The sequence below is a fragment of the Gopherus flavomarginatus genome, chromosome 1, assembly GCF_025201925.1.
Source record: "Gopherus flavomarginatus isolate rGopFla2 chromosome 1, rGopFla2.mat.asm, whole genome shotgun sequence".
Lineage (NCBI taxonomy): Eukaryota > Metazoa > Chordata > Testudines > Testudinidae > Gopherus > Gopherus flavomarginatus.
This window is the reverse complement of record NC_066617.1, coordinates 173,142,391-173,162,483: the sequence shown is the minus strand read 5'-3', so window position 1 is coordinate 173,162,483 and position 20,093 is coordinate 173,142,391. Positions and strand designations below refer to the sequence as shown.

Genomic DNA, 20,093 nt, shown 5'->3' with positions numbered 1-20,093 from the left:
TTATGCCAGCATAACTACAGGGACGCAACTATGTTAGTATAGTCCCTGTAGTGTAGACATACCCTGAGATTCTCGTGTAGCTTCTTCCAATATATTTTTTTCAACATCTTAACAGCACATTCTATCTTTCAGGGCTTACACTTTGTGGGCAAGTTCTTCCTTTAAAAAGAAGAGTGCTTTGTCACATATAAACACATATTTTATACAAACATGCACAGATTTTTTCCCCTTAGGACTACTGTAAATTGAAAAGTGTTGCTCCATCAAATATCCTTCTAGAATCAGAGTACACTATAGTGTAAATTTCAAAGTTTCCTTGATTCTGTATCTTTTTTAAAAGTACAGTATATATGTTTTTATAATATGTATTTTTCATTTGACAGGTTCTCAAACTCTTACTTAAATTCAAGCACCATGCACAGAGTACTTTATACACTTCCTTTAATATATTGTATATAAAAAATTGTCATATACAAATCAATCCCTTCTGGCATAATATTATCACCATCATTTATCATCATTAGTCAACATCAACGGAATGCATCTTCCGATGATAAGGAGTGTACCAAAGCCAAGATGGAAATTCCGGAAGCCAGATGGGGGCTCCTTTACAGAGTACTTAGAATGAGGTGTTGTAACCATCCCATTAAAGTATCAGAAGGGTAGCCGTGTTAGTCTGGATCTGTAAAAGCAGGAGAGAGTCCTGTGGCACCTTATAGACTAACAGATGTTTTGGAGCATGAGCTTTTGTGAGTGAATACCCCACATCATCTCCATGGAAGATGCAAGTTGTTGTTTCTGTTGTGCCATTGTTAAAGTTCTAAGTGCAACAATTCCATGTGGCTTCCAACCAGTGTAGATTCCATGTTTGAATGATGATTGTGCTGAAACAGTATGAGAAGTCAAGTGATCTGGAGATTTTGGACCATTTTATAGAATCATTGGATTCCGCTCGCCAGCCTCGATGGGAGGAAGTGACAGTGGTGCTTGACTTTACACAGTCAAGCCAGAAGAGCTGGCGCTTAATTTGTTGACTAAGTGCTGTTCAACATCCATGTGCACAAAGCAGGCTGGCAGTTACTCCAGATCAGATTGCCAGTCATCTGTTGAAGGTCACCAAAGCTCCTGTTGACAGTTGTCTAATGACAGATACATGACAAATAGTGGCGTTTCCTAAGGAGAAATCCAGTCGATAGGACAATGGAGCCATTCACTAGTCTGGAATTGGTTAAAGTGCAGAATGATTTGAAAATGGGTACAGCTCCCAGATATGATAGAATTACACCTGAATTCATTAAACTTGTAGGTTCTCATGCTTAGGAATGGCTTGTTTGTTTTTTCAACAGAGTTCTGCAAGAATCCAGACTGCCTAGAATCTGGTGCCAAGCGAAGGTCATTGCCTTGCTGAAACCTAGGAAAGACCCATTCTTGCCTATGAGCTGCAGACAAATTCTACTCATAAGCATATGCTTTAAAGTACTTGAGTGTATGATTTTGCAAAGAATTTCACCATCTGTGGAAGGCATGTCAGCACCAAAGCAAGCTGGTTTTCGCCACAGTCATAGTACACATGATCAAGTGCTGGCAATTACAACTTTCATCAAAAATGGAATCCAACATAAGCTGAAGACTGATTCAGATTTCTTTGATCTGACTGCAGCCTACAATACAGTTTGGCACACAGGTCTTGTGGTGAAATTTTCTAGAACTGTGCTGAATTGGGTAGTATGTGCAGTGGCTCTTTTTGAGAAATTACTATTTCCATGTGCATATTGGTGATAAAACAAGTGCTTGGAGGCACCAGAAGAATGGCCTCCTGCAACGATATTCAACTTATATTGAAATGACCTACCACTTGCCAGATCTCGCAAGTTTGTTTATGCAGATGACTTTTACCTTGGCACTTAGTCACACTCCTTTGACAAACTTGAGTATTCAGAATGCAGATATGGTGGTTATGGCTCATTGTCATTGTCGGTGGTGCTTGATACGAAGTAGAAGTAAGACTGTGTCAAGTGTCTTCCACTTAGATCATGCACAAGTGGGCAGAGAACTAACCATAGTTCTCAGTGGTCAGCGAATAAAGCACGAGTTATACTCGATCTGTCTAAGCCTCACGTTGTATAGAACTCTCACCGTCTTACAAAGACAGTGACTAAGGTCAAAACGCGCAACAACCTGCTCAGAAGACTAACTGGAATGACATGGGGCACCAACGCCCAAATGTTACATACTTCAGCCTTGGCACTCTGTTATTCAGTGGCGGACTATTGCAACCCAGTATGGGCTTACTCGTATCACATAAAGCTGATCAATATACAACTTAATTCACCATGCTTATTATTTCATACCAACCAACCATGGTTACTGGTTCTCTGCAATATCGTTCTGCCAGTGTTCACAGAGAGATAAGTGTAGCAAAACTGATGGCGAACTGATGTAGCAAAACTGATGCCACATCTACTATTAAAGAATTGCTAATCCCTCATGTCGCCCATTGTGAATGTTTACCAGTTGAGCGATTTATCATAAGGGACACGTGGCAAGCTTCATGATCTGCAGAGAAAGTGACAAATAATTTTATTGTCTTGGATCCCACTCAACATCAACCCGGATTTGATTTACCACAAAGACAATGGAGCCTTCTGAACAGGTTTCTTACCAAGCATGGAATTTGTACAGCAGCGGAATTTCAGTGGTGTTTTAGAGACAGTCCACTATGTCAATGTGGGCAGCCACAAACATGACACATATTGTTGAGGACTTCAAAATGACAACTTCCTGAAGAGCTTTGTATGTTGAACATCGTCAATAAGAATGCTGTGGCTTGCCTTGAAAAGATTACATATGCCAAATAAATTAATTTTTCAAGTAGAGTGACAAAAATATGATCATTTCTAAGTGTTAAGTATTTAATGGTATGAAAAATAATATATTTACAGCTATATGTATTCACACAGCAAACTGATCTAATATTGTCCTGCATCCAGGGAACAACAGAAAGGATATGTTTAGGATCTAGTTAACTGTGCATTGCAGCCCAGCTTCTCCTTCAGTTGAGGTCAATTAGCATATTTGTCATTGACTTTAAAAGGAGCAAAATCAGGCCCCAATATCTCAGCACAACCCCTATGCTATTTCAATCACCAATATTTTTCATGTAATTAAGGCCATAGAATTGCAGCTGCCATCAAAGCTCTGAACCCAGAGAGGATTTTCATGTGGCTACATCAGCTTGTGCAGTACCTATCTTGATAGTTCAGTACATTTAATTTGAGTTTGTTTTCCCTAATTCATCACTGTCGTTCACCTTCCCATGCCCCTCACTCTTTGGTTTAGCATCTATTTGGCTATCAAATGCAGCTATTTGTTTAAAGAAAGTAAATCGTTAACTGTGTAATCTGTTTTGTTTTTCATGATGGAAAGGCTACATGACACCGGAATGGTCTCTTCATGTGCATGTACAGCACTTAGCATAATGCAGGTCTCATTCTTACTGGGGCATTTGGATGCTACCATAATATATATATATACACATACACACGATTAAAATATATATATTTGGAAAAACTAAATGTGTGTTCTCATGGATTCCACAACTCCATCCTTTGCTGAATAGTTCTCTTCCAGAACCTACATTTTTCTTTGTCCAGAAAGGTTGTTTCTAGAACTTACTGTGGCAAAAATAAATTTATAAATATGAATGAAGTATAGCTGGTGCAGAATCATATTTTTGAGTTTAACAGCCTGAAACAACAGTGCTGAGAGGCATGGACTGTCCCATTCATCTCACTAGCATGTTAATTTTGAAACCTAAAAGATGAGATTTTAATAGTCAGCACTAACTGCTTCATTGGTTATCTGTAGCAGAAACAAGTGTCATTCTCCCACACCAAAATCACCTCCCACACTGTTCCAGATGCCCAGAGCCCAACGTGACCTATTCCCTTGGCAAAATCGTTAGCTCCCTCCGCCCCAGAAGACATCTAAAATTTAATTGCGTGTGCTCAATACAAAAACCTGTTGCAGTGACATTTATAAATTTAGGCCAGAGTTAAAAAAGTAATCATCATCATCATCTTCCAAGGACCAGTCCTGCAAACACACTTACACATGCTTCACTTAAAGTCAGTGAGACTAAGTGCTTAAAGTTAAACTCATGTTAAAGTGTTGGCAGGATTGATGCCTAAACAAACATTGCTAGGGATATTGTACTGATTTGCACTAGCCATTTTTGCAGAAAGTTCAGTAAAAACCTGTATTTTTTTCTTTTTTTCTGTAGCTGCTATGGAATTTTCGTTCAGCTGCACTGTGTGAAACAGAAACCAGGGTAGCCTCTTGACAGAATTTATATCCAGTGTGCCATGGATTATCAGGGCGTTAGTGCTTGAATTTAGATGTACACAAAAGCTAAAGAAAGGATACCTATCCCCATTGAGCTGGCGACCCTAGACATAGGTTGGTGCCTGCAAAGGGTGGCAGTACAACTCTACATCACCAGCAAGCCAGGCAACTTAAAAGCTTAAACTTCCATTCCTCTCTCTCTCTGACAGTTCCCCCCAAATGCATGGTAAAAAGATTAGCTTTGCAGCATACACTGAAGGTCATCAGTCTGGGGCTAATTCAGAGTAACGGGAATGGATATTTTTCACCATTGCCTAACAAAAAAATATGTGAATGGTTTGTACTCAGGTTTTCAAAAAAAATAATGAAATAATAAATAAATAAATAATACAATAATAAAAAAATAAAATAAAAAGTAAAATTCACCCCCAGGTTGACACCAAATGTGAAAAATTTAAGCCAAAAAGATATGAAAAATTCAAAGTCTATGAGCTACTGAAAATAAGAGTTTCTAATGGAAGAGCTACTGCAACCCTACCCTGATTGTTTTCTGTCACACATCCCATTACTCAATGAGTTGAATAGCTGCTATTAGGGCTTTCAGTCATAGTTTTTCAAGATTTACATGTTAGTCCTAAATCTACAGCACTATGTTAATTCAAAATCTTTACATGCATTTATCATCACAGACTAGATCAAAATTATTATTCAACTGGCTTCTGCATCATCCCAGTGTTTTAAAGGGACACTGCTACCCTTAAAAAGAAAAAAAAAGCAGGATTCAGCAATTCATGTTAGTATACTGAAGTCTTCTAAATTATTCATAACCATTTTCACCACTGAGTGCAATGGAATTATTATTTCATATTTAAGAATATCAGACACAGTCTTTCATAATGCATAGCAGACACCATTTTTTAAAAATATTGCTTCTTCAGTTACAGTAGACCAAGTTACTGTGTTCAGTCCCTGTTACATATCAAAACAGAAAAATACAGTGACTATCACAGAAACTCAGTTATTTGCAAAGGCAATCGCGAATGTCAATAGCAATCTTGGGTTTTTTGTATTGGCCCTTTTTTTTTTTTTTTGCATTCATGATCTCCACTTCTATTTAATTGTGTTAAGTGTACATACTTTATTTTCCTTTCTTTCAACCAAAACCTAATATTTAGGACTCAACTACATGACAGTGCTTTCCCTTTAAATACAGTATTTACACCAGATGAGAATGTTTCCAGTTATGCTTCATGTTGTGATCAGTTTGCATGGAGAAAGAACTCCTAGTGAAAATTAGTAAACCAACAAGACACAAAGAGGATTTTTTTCCACTGGTTAAAATCTTATTAGGCTGAATCTGCCTCAAAGAATCAACAACCAGAGAGAGACACCAGATGATGGAGGATTTGTGATTAAGGGCCTAATCCTATATTCTTTAAATCAACATAAAGACTGGCATTGACTTTCAAAGGTTTTGGATCAGTCCCTAAAGGAATAATTTTAAATATAGTGTGATTTTTTGAAAACTGTATTAGAACATATTTCTATAGGATTTAGCTAACAACATTCCTCTGCAGAACTCGTAGGCAAACCTGTTCTTGGGTCACTGCCCATAAGGCTCTAGGGAGTCACAAAACTCAATGAGTGAGTCACAGTCCACATTAACTTAAGTATTTTTCCTGACCAAACACTAGTTTGATTTCTCTTTTCAACATGCCTCCTTCTGTGGTTTCAGTGACTCTTTCCAATGTCTGTTTGCTTGCTCTGATAAATGAAGGCTTAAATTCTGGAAAAGGCCTCATAAGAGATTCAGTACAATGTGCTCTTCAGGATTTGTTAAGCAAAATTAACTTCTAAACAAAGGCTTAAAGACACTGTTGGAACAAGAGAGTGTTAGCTAAAATAGAAAGTTACTTTTTAGATCTATGGTAAGATGGGCTATTTCTTCAGGAGATAATGTTAATTATCAGCAACCATTACACTTATTAATCCAACTCTAGGATTCTCTACCAGACTGCATTCTCCTACAACCTGCTTCCAGGCAGCCTGAGAAAAAACACAAGTTTAAATGATTAACAAGACAAAGAACATGCTACAAATAACAGAGGTGCCTTTTAAATGAATAATCCAAGTCTAATTTACTTATAGTAAAAAAAGGTGCCTTTTAGATGTCACAATGAAATCTATTTGAGAGGCATATAATTTAGAGTGATGCAGAAGGTGTTAAAAGAGGACTAACACTTGTTGGGATCATTTGCATGTACAATAGCCAGATTGTCCTCTAAGCTCTCAGCTGTCTCACACAAAAGTCCCTATTGATCTGTGGAAACAACTGAAAGATTTGGGAAATGCATTTTTTTGTGTGCTCTACATGACAGAAGGCAGGAAGGCTTCCCAACAGGTGGCTTCCAGTAGTATGATGAGATCAGGGGAAAATATCTAGTCTTGATAAGCAGAACAATGAGATACAATGACACTGGCTACTCTGATGAAGGTCCAGCCGAACTCCATAAAAGTCTGGAAAGACTCCCATTGGCTTTAGTGGATGCTGGATGAGGTCCTAAATACTGAAGATAGAATCATCATAGAACTGTAGAAATGTAGGACTGTGGGACGTCAAGAGGTCATGAAGTCCAGCCCCCTGAATTGAGGCAGGACCAAGTAAACCTAGACCATCCCTGACAGGCATTTGTCCTACCTGTTCTTAAAAACCTCCAATGATCCTTATAGGTAAAAAGTTGATCCTAACAGCTAACTGAAGTCTCCTTTGCTGTAGATTAAGCCCATTACTTTTTGTCCTACCTTCAGTGGACATGGAGAACAATTAATCAAAGTTCTCCTTATAATGGTCCTTAACACATTTGAAGATGTATCAGGTCACCCCCTCAATCTTCTTTTCTTAAGACTAAACACGGTCAGGTTTTTTAACCTTTCTTCAAAAGTCAGGTTTTCTAAAACTTATCCTTTTTGTTGCTCTCCACTTAGCCAGTTATTTCCCATTTTGTGGTTGTGCATTTGATTTTTCCTTCCTAAATGAATTACTTTGCATTTATCTTTATTGTCTCTAGCTAAATAGAGATTCTTGTCTCTTTTCTATTCTTCAAACATTCAATTTTTTATTCTTTTGAAAGGAAGTAAACAAATACATTAAACAGAAATACCTAGCTGCATGGCTTCAAAGTACGGTGATCTTAAACCTATGTGGTACACATTTTTTGGAAGAACAATATCTAGGGCATGACCTAAATCATATATGTACAAAAGTAACACAGACAAATGCAAGTAGCAAACAAACATCTAATTATCACAGTTTTTGCTGTGCAGGTTGCATTTTATAACGTATTTTTCTTTTTCAAATGCATTCATTTAAAAGTTTTTTTCAGCCTTTATCCTACAAGTTCCAAGATTTTGCCAAGTAGTATAATTTTATAATGTAAGTATTATAAATACTTTGCACTTATAAAGCACCTTCTATCTGACAATGACATAGTTGTTTACTAACATTAGCTAAATGAGGCTTAATCCTGGACATCCCGACTCATATACTCGCATAAGTTGGAACTGGTCACACATCCCACTGATTGTGGTATGGTATGCCCAGAGTAAGTAATGTGCAGGGCAAAGTACGCAGCTGTGTAAGGCACCAGGAAATTCGGGGCACCAAATGTCCTGGTGCCCTGCATAGCTCCATGCTGCTCCAGCCCCCCGCTCCGCCTCTTCGCCATGGCCCCTGCCCCTTCTCCACCCCAGCCCCACCTCTTCCCACCCCTGCTTTGCCCCAGGCCCACCCCCACTCCACCCCTTCCCAAAAGCTCCTGCCTCTTCCAGCCCCTGCTCCACCCCAGAGCCGCTCCAACTCCACCCCTTCCCCTGAGGACTGCAGCAGCAGCAGTTGGGTGCCCTACACTCACTGGGTGACTGTAATTGAAGTGACCTAGCCCCAGCTTGCTCCGTGCCTCCAGCTTCCAACCACGCCACTGGTGAGTGCTGGGGGACAGTTCCCCCCCAATCCCCAAGGCTGGGAGCCAGGGTAGCTGAGTGGAGCAGGCTGGGGTCAGGTCACTTCACTTCCCACCGCCCCGTGAGTGCAGGGTTGAGCCCGCCTGCACTCACCAGGCAGCAGGAAGTGGAGCGACCTGGCCCCAACCCGCTCCGCTCTGCTGGCTTGTGCTGGGGAGCGATTTCCCCCTGCCCCCCAAGCCTGCTCCTGCCCCCCCCCCACAGAGGCCTGGGGCCACACACCCCCTCCATGGGGGGGGCTGCGTAGGGCACCAAAATGGCTAGGGACGGCCCTGGTGATGTGGTTGGGGCTGGTAATTAGATACTTCCTTTCTCCTTCTCCTCAACATTGCCTTCTCCCTCTACCCCTACAAAAGAAATATTCCTAACATGATTGGTGACTATGAGCATCTCCCTCCTCCTGAGCAGGGGAGACTCTATGTATTTTGCCACCCCAAGCATAGCAGTCAGGTGGCTTTCGGCAGCATGCCTGTGGGAGATCCACTGATAACGCGGATTCGGCGGCATGCCTGCGGGAGGTCCGCCGGCCCCATGGCTTCGGCATACCCGCCGCCGAATTGCTGCCGAAGCCATAGGACTGGCGGACCTCCTGCAGAAACGCCGCTGAAGGCAGCCTGACTGCTGCCCTCACGGCGACCGGCAGGTCACCCCTGCAGCTTGCCGTCCCAGGCATGCGCTTGGTGCGCTGATGCCTGGAGCCACCCCTGCTCCTGAAGGTGCCCTTTGGTGTTCTACTGAAGGAGTGAGAAGCCTCAAGCTCTTCCTTCCTGCTATCCCTGCTGCTCAGTTGTGCTGCTGGTGAGAAAGAGGAAAGGGAAAACATCTGTCACAGAGGTTTTTTGTTAAAGTAAATAAAGACCAGAGGAGCTAACTGGTGGACCAGGGCAATGGTGATGCATGTATCCATTATGTGGCCCTCGCCCATGTGCTTCCATTCTGAGGCAGGAACAGACCACCTAGAGCATCAGGAAGATACTTCAGTGTTAATGCCCATTCGCTCCTTACCTCTCTTAGCTCTGCCTGCAAACATGTCCTTCCTGGGATGGCTTTGGTGATGTGGACACTTTTCCACCAAGTGGACTGAGTCTACCCCAGGACATTTCATATAGTCTACTGAACAATGATCCGACGGTCACTAACAGCCAAGTCTGAAGTGACAACTATAACCTAGAGGTGAAATATATAAATCCCAGAGCTGACCTTCTGAGCCATCCAGTGCCTGAGTTCTCTCTGAAGACATGGCTTTGTGCTAGAATAAAATGGTTATACATAATGAGCTGATATGGCTTTCGAATAAGATCAGTCTTCAATTATGAAGTGAATAGCTGACATTTGTGATTGCCTTCTCTCTCACTAGTCTGTATTGGAGAAACACATTACATAGTGCAAGGAAGGAGACTCCAGAAAATAGCTTTCTTAAAACTGAAGGACCTATACTGTATATTTATCTGTGTTTTGGAGCAAATTTTGCAGCTTATGATTTCATACTCAATTATTTATCTGTTTTTGAAGGAAGTTTTGTATCAAATGTTTTTAATACTCTTCAATACCTTTTCAATAATTATTTCACCTGTGGCCAACAAAAATGTAGTAAAGATGTTCATTTTATTGTTATGACTTTACTAACCAGAGAATTAAATTTACAGCTGTGGAACCATCTTCTGGTGGTAAGGTGGCATTACACCCACATAATATTTCTTTTACAACTTCAAGTCAAATACAAAAAAAAAATAAAAAGCTGTACAGGGTAACATTCAGGATGCGACACAGACCAGCCTCATATTATGAGGGCAGGAACTCTATGGGAAGAAACTCCGTGGTCATAGATATATGCACATAAATGGACTTATCAATTTGTGATGGCATTCATTTTTCTCTGTGTGGCTGAATAATGAGTCTTGAAAATAAGATAATGAAAAGAGGAAAAAATAAGAAAATACATATTAAGTTTCAGAAATCCTTAGATTACAATGAACTCATGAGACTAGGTTCTGACACTGGTGTCAACCTTTAGTAATTCCATTTTCTTCTTCTCAATGTGACCTGGCAACAACTCAAACAGCTCAGGAAGGTTGAACCAGTTTGGGACTTGGACACACTGAATTACATTCTTTGCCTCCAGAGAGAAGTGCTTTAACTCACCCAGTTACAGCAGCATTCAAGTCTTCCTCCATGACTTGCCCAGGAACTTGCATCCTTGGGAAAACTTAGCTGACAGTTCCCAGAACAATGTTCCTGGGAGCTGAAGGCAGAGGATCCTTGGCTTAAGGAGTTTGGCTATTGAAACAGCTACATGAAAGGATTGTCTAAACCAGAGTCTGACCATTTTCAAGGCAGACAAAAAAATCCCAAGTCTTAAGGAAGCTTTTCTACTATAAATGGCAAAATGATGATCAAAACTACAATTACTCCTCAAGCAGAATTTCCTTTAACCAGGAAGGGGAAAAGAGCAGAGAAGTCCAGCACCGATATTGCTGGGCAGATTTATGTCACAGGGAAGCTCTTCTATATGGCAGTGAAGGGTGCTATGGAAAACCCTGTAATAGTTAGGCTTCAGTCAAAAAACTTCAAGGAAAACCCAGGGAGGTGCCAGAAACAAAGTTAGTTACAAAGGTGGTATTCTTTCCTCTAAGCCCCGGGAGGTAATATCTTTTGGATCATTTTTTTAAAACCAAGATAGTGAGTACTTGCAGCCATTGAAGATTCATTGCTAATTTTTTACTAAGCTTGCAGCAGTGTCCTGGCTGCATTCTAACATGGGTTATTATTTGCTTTTCTATATTTTCCCATGAGTTTTTAGTGGATGACTTTTTTTCCATTTTTTGTCTTAAACATTATGTAAATGGTTCTGTGCAGTTAATCATCCATGTTTTACACTAGATTTAGATGCATTTCAGTGGTGGAAAAGCTGATCTCTATTCTGCGCATGAGAAGTTTGTAAAGTTCTTTATGAAGAAAAGTGCTTGCTATAAACCTCAAATATTTAAGAATGGACAAACACAATAGCGTACTCTTATGTCTGAGATTTTAGAGGGAATAGTTTCTTAATTTCTTTTTCCTATCAAATAACTCCTTCATTTAAAGCTATGAGGAATGCAATAGCATTTGTAAACTCCATGACACTCATCTTCCACTTCTATTGCAGAAAGTGCTGCATATTCCATCCCTAAACCAGCACATCATTTTCAACTTTACCATGTCTGAATTTGGCTCCTTGTGAAACACACACTTTATCATGATGGCATTTCCTTACATTAATTGTACTGCCTCCAGTTGAAGCCTGACTTCGTACATGTCTGAAAATTGTTTGCAATATTAAAAGATATTAGCAAAGACAAAGAGTTAAACCAGTTCTCAGCAGGATTCTCCCTGCTGACATTTACAACTGTGGAGTGAATAATGAAGAACTGTGTTCCTTTTTTTTCTCCTGCGATCAATATGTTTGATATATAAATATACTTCAGAAAATATTTGTATCTTTGAACAATTGTTACTTTCAATAGCTATTGTCCATGGAAGCAGTCACTGTTTCTATTATCATCCCCTTGGATTGTTATGCATTTCAGTCCTTAGGTCTCCCATTTAAGATGGCTTGCTAGATAACCTGACCTCTCCTTGGCCTGGCACTTTTAATATATGCAGCAGGTCTTCTCAGCAAATCACGTCAGAAGGAAACAGCAGCCTCCTCTCATGTCAACCTTTCCAAGTGAGTCCACATTGGATGTCAGTGATGATATATGTGGACTATCGTCCTACAATGTATGCTCCAGCTTTTTAGGCTGAGCATTGGCTAACCTCACTGTATATCAGTATTTGTATAGTAAGAAAGATTATAGTTTAAAAAAACCCTGTTCACGCATGTGTCAGAAAGCTTCCAAAAGTATTACCAAGACTGTGGAGTAATTATGTCTGCCATATGCTTAAAGTGCTCATAATTATAGGCATACCAAAATAAAATTCTTCAACATTTTTTCTAGGCAGATTAATGAAGTGACACATGCACTAATCTACTCCCATTATTAAGACAGCAAATTCCCATCTGATCACCCAATCCAAGTTGAGCACCTGTAATCTCCAATGTGCTGCAGTTAGACTCCAGTCTGTCAGATGAATGCATATCTAAATGGATGAGAAAGCATACTCAGGAGTGCTTTGCTTCTGACCTTGTCAGTTTAAGAAGTTTGACTCTGAATATGGGTCATTCAGACTGAACTCCAGCAATCTGCATTTTAAAAGGCTTACTCAGTTACAAGATATAATATTCTTCGGAGATAGTTCAGGAATACATCAAGAAACATTACAAAGTTTCCAGTTCATGGCAGGATGGGGTAGTTCCATCAGATTCTAGCATGGATGTGTACTTAATTGGAGGTGGTGGTGGCTTGAAAGATGGAGGTCTGTTCATACTAGAATAAAAAATAAGTCTTTGAAAACACAACAGCTAATGATGTAAAAATGGCTATAAGGTTATTAGGGAAAATGGGAAGAGATATAAGGACAAAAGGTAAGAAAGAATTTTGGCCTCTTTCTTCTCTAACATTTTGTAGAGTTCATGTCTGTTCTCTCTGTCATAAACAGATAGCTAAGGGTTAATGTTCTTTTACCTGGAAAGGAGTAACCTGAAACACCTGACCAGAGGACCAATCAGGAAACAAGACTTTTTCAAATCTGGGTGGAGGGAAGTTTGTGTGTGAGTCCTTTTGTTTTTTGTCTTTTGCCTGTACTCTCTCTCGGCTATGAGAGGATTTCTGTTTCCTGCTTTCTAATCTTCTGTTTCCCAGTTGTAAGTACAGAAAGGACAGTGGTTTATATGTTTTTTATTTTGTATTTACGTGTGTAGTTGCTGGAGTGTTTTGAATTGTGTTCTTTTGAATAAGGCTGTTTATTCATATTTTTTTTAAGCAATTGACCCTGTATTTGTCACCTTAATACAGAGAGACCATTTTTATGTTTTTTTCTTTCTTTTTACATAAAGCTTTCTTTTTAAGACCTGTTGGAGTTTTTCTTTAGTGGGGAACTCCAGGGAATTGAGTCTGTGCTCACCAGGGAATTGGTGGGAGGAAGAAGTCAGGGGGAAATCTGTGTGTGTTAGATTTACTAGCCTGACTTTGCATTCCCTCTGGGTGAGGGGGAAAGAGAGATTAGCTCTCGGTACTTCTGTTTTCCAGGACTGGAAATAGGGAGGGTGGAGGCCCTCTGTTTAGATTTACGGAGCTTGCTTCTGTATATCTCTGCAGGAACCCAGGGAGGGAACACCTGGAGGGGGGGAAGGGAAATGGTTTATTCCTCTTTTTTGTGAGACTGAAGGAATTTGGGTCTTGGGGTCCCCAGGGAAGGTTGTTGGGGGGACCAGAGTGCCCCAAAACACTCTAATTTTTTGGGTGGTGGCAGCTTTACCAGGTCCAAGCTGGTAACTAAGCTTGGAGGTTTTCATGCTAACACCCATATTTTGGACGCTAAGGTCCAAATCTGGGAATATGTTATGACACTCCCACCTACATATTCTACTTTACAGCTCAAAACCATGTTCTGGCATTGATGTGTGCTCTTTTGTACACAGAGGTGGAGGGCTGGGGACAACACACATCTTTTACAACTTGAAGTGCTGTCGTGAAATCCAAAACCTTTGGATAAATAAGGCAACAAGCTGTTGCTTGCATTGATATCTGGAGACACATTTACAAAGATTTATAGCTGTGCATGGAGATTTACAGGGCTCCATAAAGTAAAAGCCCAGTCCCAAGATGTTAACAATCCAAGGATAAATATAATCTTACTGCAGTTAACTGAAAGTTCAGAATAACCAGGGTACGTTTTAAAGGGGTTTAGTTTGCCATCCCTATATTTCCCCAAACATTTAATAAGGAACTCAGCTCTCTTATGTGGAATGTTAAATTGAAGCATATTGAACAGTGAATGGGATTAAGCTTCAATTATGTATATCACACAACTGTATGTCTGTACTTGTTCATTTCTACCCATGTTCACATGCATCTACAAAATAAGATAATTATCTGAATTTCATTCTGAAACTTTGGGCTGGAATCCTCACTAATATCTCTATTTCTGCTCACCATTTTTGATAATAATACTTACATTTCTTTTTGGTACTGACACCATTTTCTGATTCCTAAAATGATTAGAAAAGAACAAAACAGAAGCAAGAGCGCTACAACCGCAGGCCAGGAGAAGCGAGCATTCTCTGCATTTCCCACCATGCCTGAAAAAGGGACAGAAAAAAAGAATAATTCAAACTCCAGCTCACAAGGAAAAGCAACATTCTGCCAAAAAAAAAAAAAGAGGGGGGGTTTCTATTTGATTTAATTAAGCAGGCAACTCCCTTATCCACACATCTATATAGCAAACCCAACCTGTATAGGACTGCCAGTGTTTTCAAATTTAGATGCATCAGTTTAAGCACATAAATCCTAATTCAGGCACATAATTAAGTGGCTTCATATCATAGTTGTTGAGATTACAACTCCATTCAAAGTCAACTGAAGCTGCAAATACTCAGCATTTATGAAAAATCAGACTATGATCTGAGTGTTTTCTTTTAAGCACTTACTCTGAAAAAGTTCGGCCTATACATTTTCCACTGTATTCTGGAATTCTATGAGAATGGGAAACCAACATAAACATATCACTAGGGTTGCCATCTGCATCAAAGTTGGGGACACAGATCTAGTTTTCTTAAGTTTGCCCCATGCCCATTACAATTGGTTAAAATATTTTGATTAATTTTTAGGCAGAGATTTATGTGCTGAAAAGATTCTCCATGTTGCTAACCACAGAGAGATAGCCCTCTGAGAATCCACTACAGCTTCATGCATGTTGTGGGGGTTTTAATTAATTCTACAAGATTTCCAGTGCTGGTGAGTGTATTCAATGAAGCTCTAACTCTTTAACTTAATACTGAGTCTTACTGAGCTAACTGAAGGCTCCATACAACTTAAGGCAACACCAGCATTGCAGAGCTGCCACTTGAAGCAAAAATTTGGGCCTGGCCATGGTACAAGTTATGGGATGGCAGCTGGAAAAGCCCCTTTCAATTACTGTGGGCAAGTGTGTGAACTCATTATTCACATTGTTAAACAGTTGCTTACAGTGCTAGTCCATTTGAGTCAATTTAACTACTTGTGTGACAGACTGCTCATATAATGTGTGTGAAAAGTTCACAGCCTGGCCTTTCAACTGGTACTTTAACTCAGTTTTGTTTTTCCTTTAGCCAACAGCAGCAATAGCTCTGCCCACTGTGCTACTAGTAGTACTAGCAACTTAATGGAACCTTTCATTTACAATTTTTTGGAGCACTGGTTTGTATGACGGTTACAAGGGTAAAACAACCTGACATTCCTGTCAGTGATAGCACAACCACAAGCTCAACATTATCATATTACCACCAACCAATGAAAAGTACTGCATTATAATGGATTTGAAATAAATCATATTTTAGCACAGAAACCATGTTGTCAGTCCACTAGTAAGCAAAGGTGGGTAAACACCAGTAACACACTGATATGTCTGTGAAATTCTATAGGTGTGTCACGTTGTTAAAAGTTGCAGTACATGACATTTCACAGATTAACCCCATCTTTCAGTTATAGGTGGCTACCCACAAGTAGCATGCTTAGTATGCTCTTTTGCTAAAGATGTGCCAGGATAGAAATACCCAAAGCAGCTGTGATTATCTGCATTGTGGAGACATGAACAGCCATTAGACCCCATATACAACCCTGGTTTGATTAGGTTTTGTTGTTGTTGGTGGTGGTGGTGGGTTGGTTGGTTTTCTATTACCAGTGCAACTACTTGAAGCTCTAAGTATTAGTCCCTCAAGTTCTTACATATCTACAAATATTTATGAAGGAGAGAGTTGTGAATGAATGGCTTACCAGTACCATTAACCAATTTCCTTGTAGTTGATAAACCATCGAATTTAGTAAATAAAGCTGGATCAACCATTGTGCTGGAGGACAGATTGCCTAAAAAGATATAGACATACAATGTAAATAGTGTGTTTGATTTTACTGAGCATGATTTTTAGAAGTCACAACCATATATAATTCATGAGAGCCTGAAAGAGCTGAAAACCAGCTGCCAAATTCTGAGTGCCCACTTTCATTTAAAGGGACAAAGCCAACTTTAGTTTTGACCTAAGATCTAAATTTGATATAAACAAAGATTTATATAAAGTAGTTACAAATGTTAAAAACCTCCACTAAACAATGACTTTAGTCACACGGAACTTCTGCAAGAGAGGTAAACATTTCACCTGCTCTACAGATGGAGAAATTGAGTCCAAGAAATATCAAGTGACTTACTAAAAAAAATCACAAAGTGAGTTTGGTAGCAGAGCCAATAATATAACCCCAAGTACTGTGTCACACTAAAAAATCACCTTTCTTTGCCTTGTAAACAGTTACATACCTTTCCCATCCTTGCTAGTTTAGCCAAGCTACACAAATTTGTGACTGGTACTGCTTTAGGATTTATTGTCATTTTTCTGGACGTGCCTCCTCAGTTCATCACTATTCCAAAGCAATGGATAAAATAATTAACCACACAACGGCATGCATTCTAGATCTGCCCCAACACTTACAGTGTGGCAGGGTTACATTCTCCCTGGAGAGGGTTGTATTCACGTTGCTCTGTTGGGTTGCAGTAGTAGGGTCACTCAGTCCTATTTAAAAACAATCCATTTTCAGAAGTTACTTTACAAGCCATTACTGCCACATCAGGCTTAGTTTTGCTATTTTATGTCCTTTTCTTTTCTGGACTCTGGCAGTAAATGAAATAGCAGACCAGCCTAAAAAAATTATGTATAATGTCTGGTGCCTAAACCTACTATACTCAAATATAAATTTCATTGCAATACTTAGTTGGCAAAATAAGGTTGTTAATTCCACAAGAGCCGCACAAACAACCTGTGGGAGATTAAATAATTGAAAAGAAAAAAGACAATGGCCCTAGTGTTACATGAGACTTCCAGGACATGCGGTTTTTTTTGGTTCTGACCAGAACGGAGAAGTCAAAGAATTTTTTTAATACATTAATCAAATATTGTGCATCTTTTTAAAAATTCAGTTCAAGTTTTAGATGGAAGTTTACATCAGTTCTTACTTTATCAAAACATAATACGTGCTTAGTTCCCATGGGGATGAGCAGGATATAAAAAACCCCAGAGATATACATTTACTGCAAAATCTTAATCGCTCTATATAGAAGCTTGAACAGCATTACATATTTATTCTTATTAGTGTTTTCCATTTGTACTATGGCAGCACATAGAGAGGATTCAGCTGGGATCAGGGCCTCACTGTGCTAGACACTATTCAAATACAGTCAACAGACACACCTCGCCCTGAAGAGTTGCAATCTAAATACACAAAAATAAAATAAAGAGTGAAAGAAATGAAGTATTATTATTAAAATGTCCCTCACACTATAGATAAATGGATTTCGTTAAAAAGGAAAATATCTGATACAATGTTTTTGTTTTGTTTATCCATGGTTTAGCTAAATTTTTTGTCACTAGGGCTTTATCCCATTCAGGTGTCTCATGAACTCATTGCTTCTCTTTGCTTTGCTTGCGTTCTCCACTAATATATTTAATATGTTATAACTACCCTCTCCGTGTTCTGGTTCTGCCCAAGGACCTACCTTAATTTTAACATTATGCCTGACATTATTTATAAACATTTTTAGTTTCAATTTGGGCGCTGAGGAAAATTCCTGCCCTGACAAGCCTGAAGACTCAAGTCCTGCATATGATGACACATATAGCTTAGACAGAAACAGCTTCCTCTCAAGTGCCCTGCCAGTGAACCATAAACCTGACATGAAACCACTGATCAACATTATTGGTGAAAGCGCAGTTCAGACTCCAAGACCCTTTTAGTGTTTGCCCTCTCTGCTACGACAAAGCTTGGCCAATTAATGCCACTTTGGTGGTGGTGGTGGGGGGGAGCGGAGGAGGAAGTGATTTTTGTCATCCTGTCAGCGATAAATTGAAATGTGACCCATTTTGCACAGGCCACCAATGATACCAGATATGGAAACAATTTATGGTCACAGCTGTCCCAAACTAGTTTTAAACCAATGATTCCACATAGCTTCTGAGAAACTCATGGCTTGCTCTTCTGATCCAATACCTCAATGCTCATTATCATCGCTACACAGAAACTTTTAAAAATATTAGCTTTAGTGTCTTTTGATATACATATTTTGTTAGCAAGTTATAATTTCCCACATGTGCTGCATGAGACCTTATTTTATGCTGGTGAAGTCCACAGACACCAACTACAGGCAGCAGTGGATTAATGATTTTGCCTCCCTTAGGCCCTGAAATAATTGCCGCTCCCGGCCCCGTAGGAACTTGTTTTAGTTTTTTTACAAATTCGTTTGAACTAAAATCAATCTAAATATCATTAAAATAATAGAACATTTAGAAGTTTTATTATAAATAAAATTACAATTACAGCGGACCCTCGCTCGAACACACGTCTGTATAGTCTGATTTCGCTTATAGTGCAGGACCACGCATGGACCCAAACCCTGCATTCAAGCAGGGGTCCAGAGCAGTTTAGGATTCTTGTGAGTATGTTTACTAAATGGCTTCGTGCCGTCATTGGTGGTTTCTATGATTGGTAGAATCGCAGCGTCACTGATGCTGCGATTACAAAAATGCTGTTATTATAAATTTGCCACTCCTGCAAATTTGTCGGCCTAGGTGATAATACGCCGCTGACCACAGGAGCTTTAGCTGGGAATGCGTAAGGTGGAGGTGGAGAGGACTAGGTAAACATGAGGTTTGAGTATTAACTTCAAAGATCATCAACTCAATTCCAACTCTAGATTCCTGCCTGTGGCCTAGTAATTACACTTTGGAGTGGTCACGGCAAGCAGCACAATGTGATGCTACCTGTTTTAGAGCATAGTTTGCACCCAGCGGCGACTTGCATAAGTTCAAATCAATAAACCTGAAGTAAGTGAGCTAGGGAAGGTTTGGGTTCATGTGCCAGCTGTTCACTCAGGTCATTTCAAGAAAGAGGTTTTTGTTATGTCTTTTTTTCTAAGTTGCTAAGTTCTTCTAAGTGTGTTGAAATAAATCTACTGGTGGAGGGGAAAGAAAAAAAAAAATCTTATTAGGAATTCCTGTCAGGAATACAGCCTCATGTGTATCCAATATCAGACTTTGCATTATAACACAAAATAACATTCAGGAACATGTGTCAGAAACAGTTTTGGTGTGAGCAATCAATATTAGCTTGTTTGATCCTTATTTTTTTTGCATGAACCATTACAAACAGAATAACATGCCATAGGGGATTTCTTCTCATGGCTTGTAAGGCAGCACTCATGCCTCAGCCTTACAAACATTACAGCCTATAAAAATATTAATACTTAGAGACTAGCTGGCTCAAAAGAATGATCATGAACTAGGAAATCTTTTGCAACCAGGTCAGTGGTCTTTCCTTGACTAATGACTGAAAACCATTGCCACCTGATGGCCTATTATCACCACAAATGTTGACACTCAGCAAAAAGATCAATGGTTCAATGGGCAAATTGAGATTGAGCTACTCTCTGCCATTGGAGCTGATTCCCTGGTCCCACTAGATTTGAAGCACAGTGTTGGGTAAGTTTGCATTGCTGCTCTAAGCGTTCAGTTTCCAGCCTTCTTTATCCAGAATCTTTTATTTAATGAAATCTTACAAGGAAAAATATAC

The 20,093-nt window shown here is 39.6% G+C and overlaps 2 protein-coding genes across 3 annotated transcripts in view; both read right to left on the bottom strand.

Annotated features, from left to right (window-relative positions):
• LOC127054453 (uncharacterized) overlaps positions 1-20,093 on the bottom strand; it is a 191,591-nt gene that overhangs the window by 72,278 nt on the left and 99,220 nt on the right. The gene's annotated exons all lie outside the window — the stretch shown is intronic.
• CD96 (CD96 molecule) overlaps positions 9,951-20,093 on the bottom strand; it is a 43,632-nt gene continuing 33,489 nt past the window's right edge. For both annotated transcript variants that reach the window (XM_050958734.1, XM_050958742.1), the window contains 4 exons: positions 16,964-17,044; positions 16,257-16,346; positions 14,461-14,584; positions 9,951-12,770 (listed from right to left, as the gene is read on the bottom strand). In XM_050958734.1, coding sequence (XP_050814691.1) covers positions 12,662-12,770; positions 14,461-14,584; positions 16,257-16,346; positions 16,964-17,044 — 404 coding nt within the window. In that variant the 3' untranslated portion in view covers positions 9,951-12,661. The remainder of the gene's footprint in view (positions 12,771-14,460; positions 14,585-16,256; positions 16,347-16,963; positions 17,045-20,093) is intronic.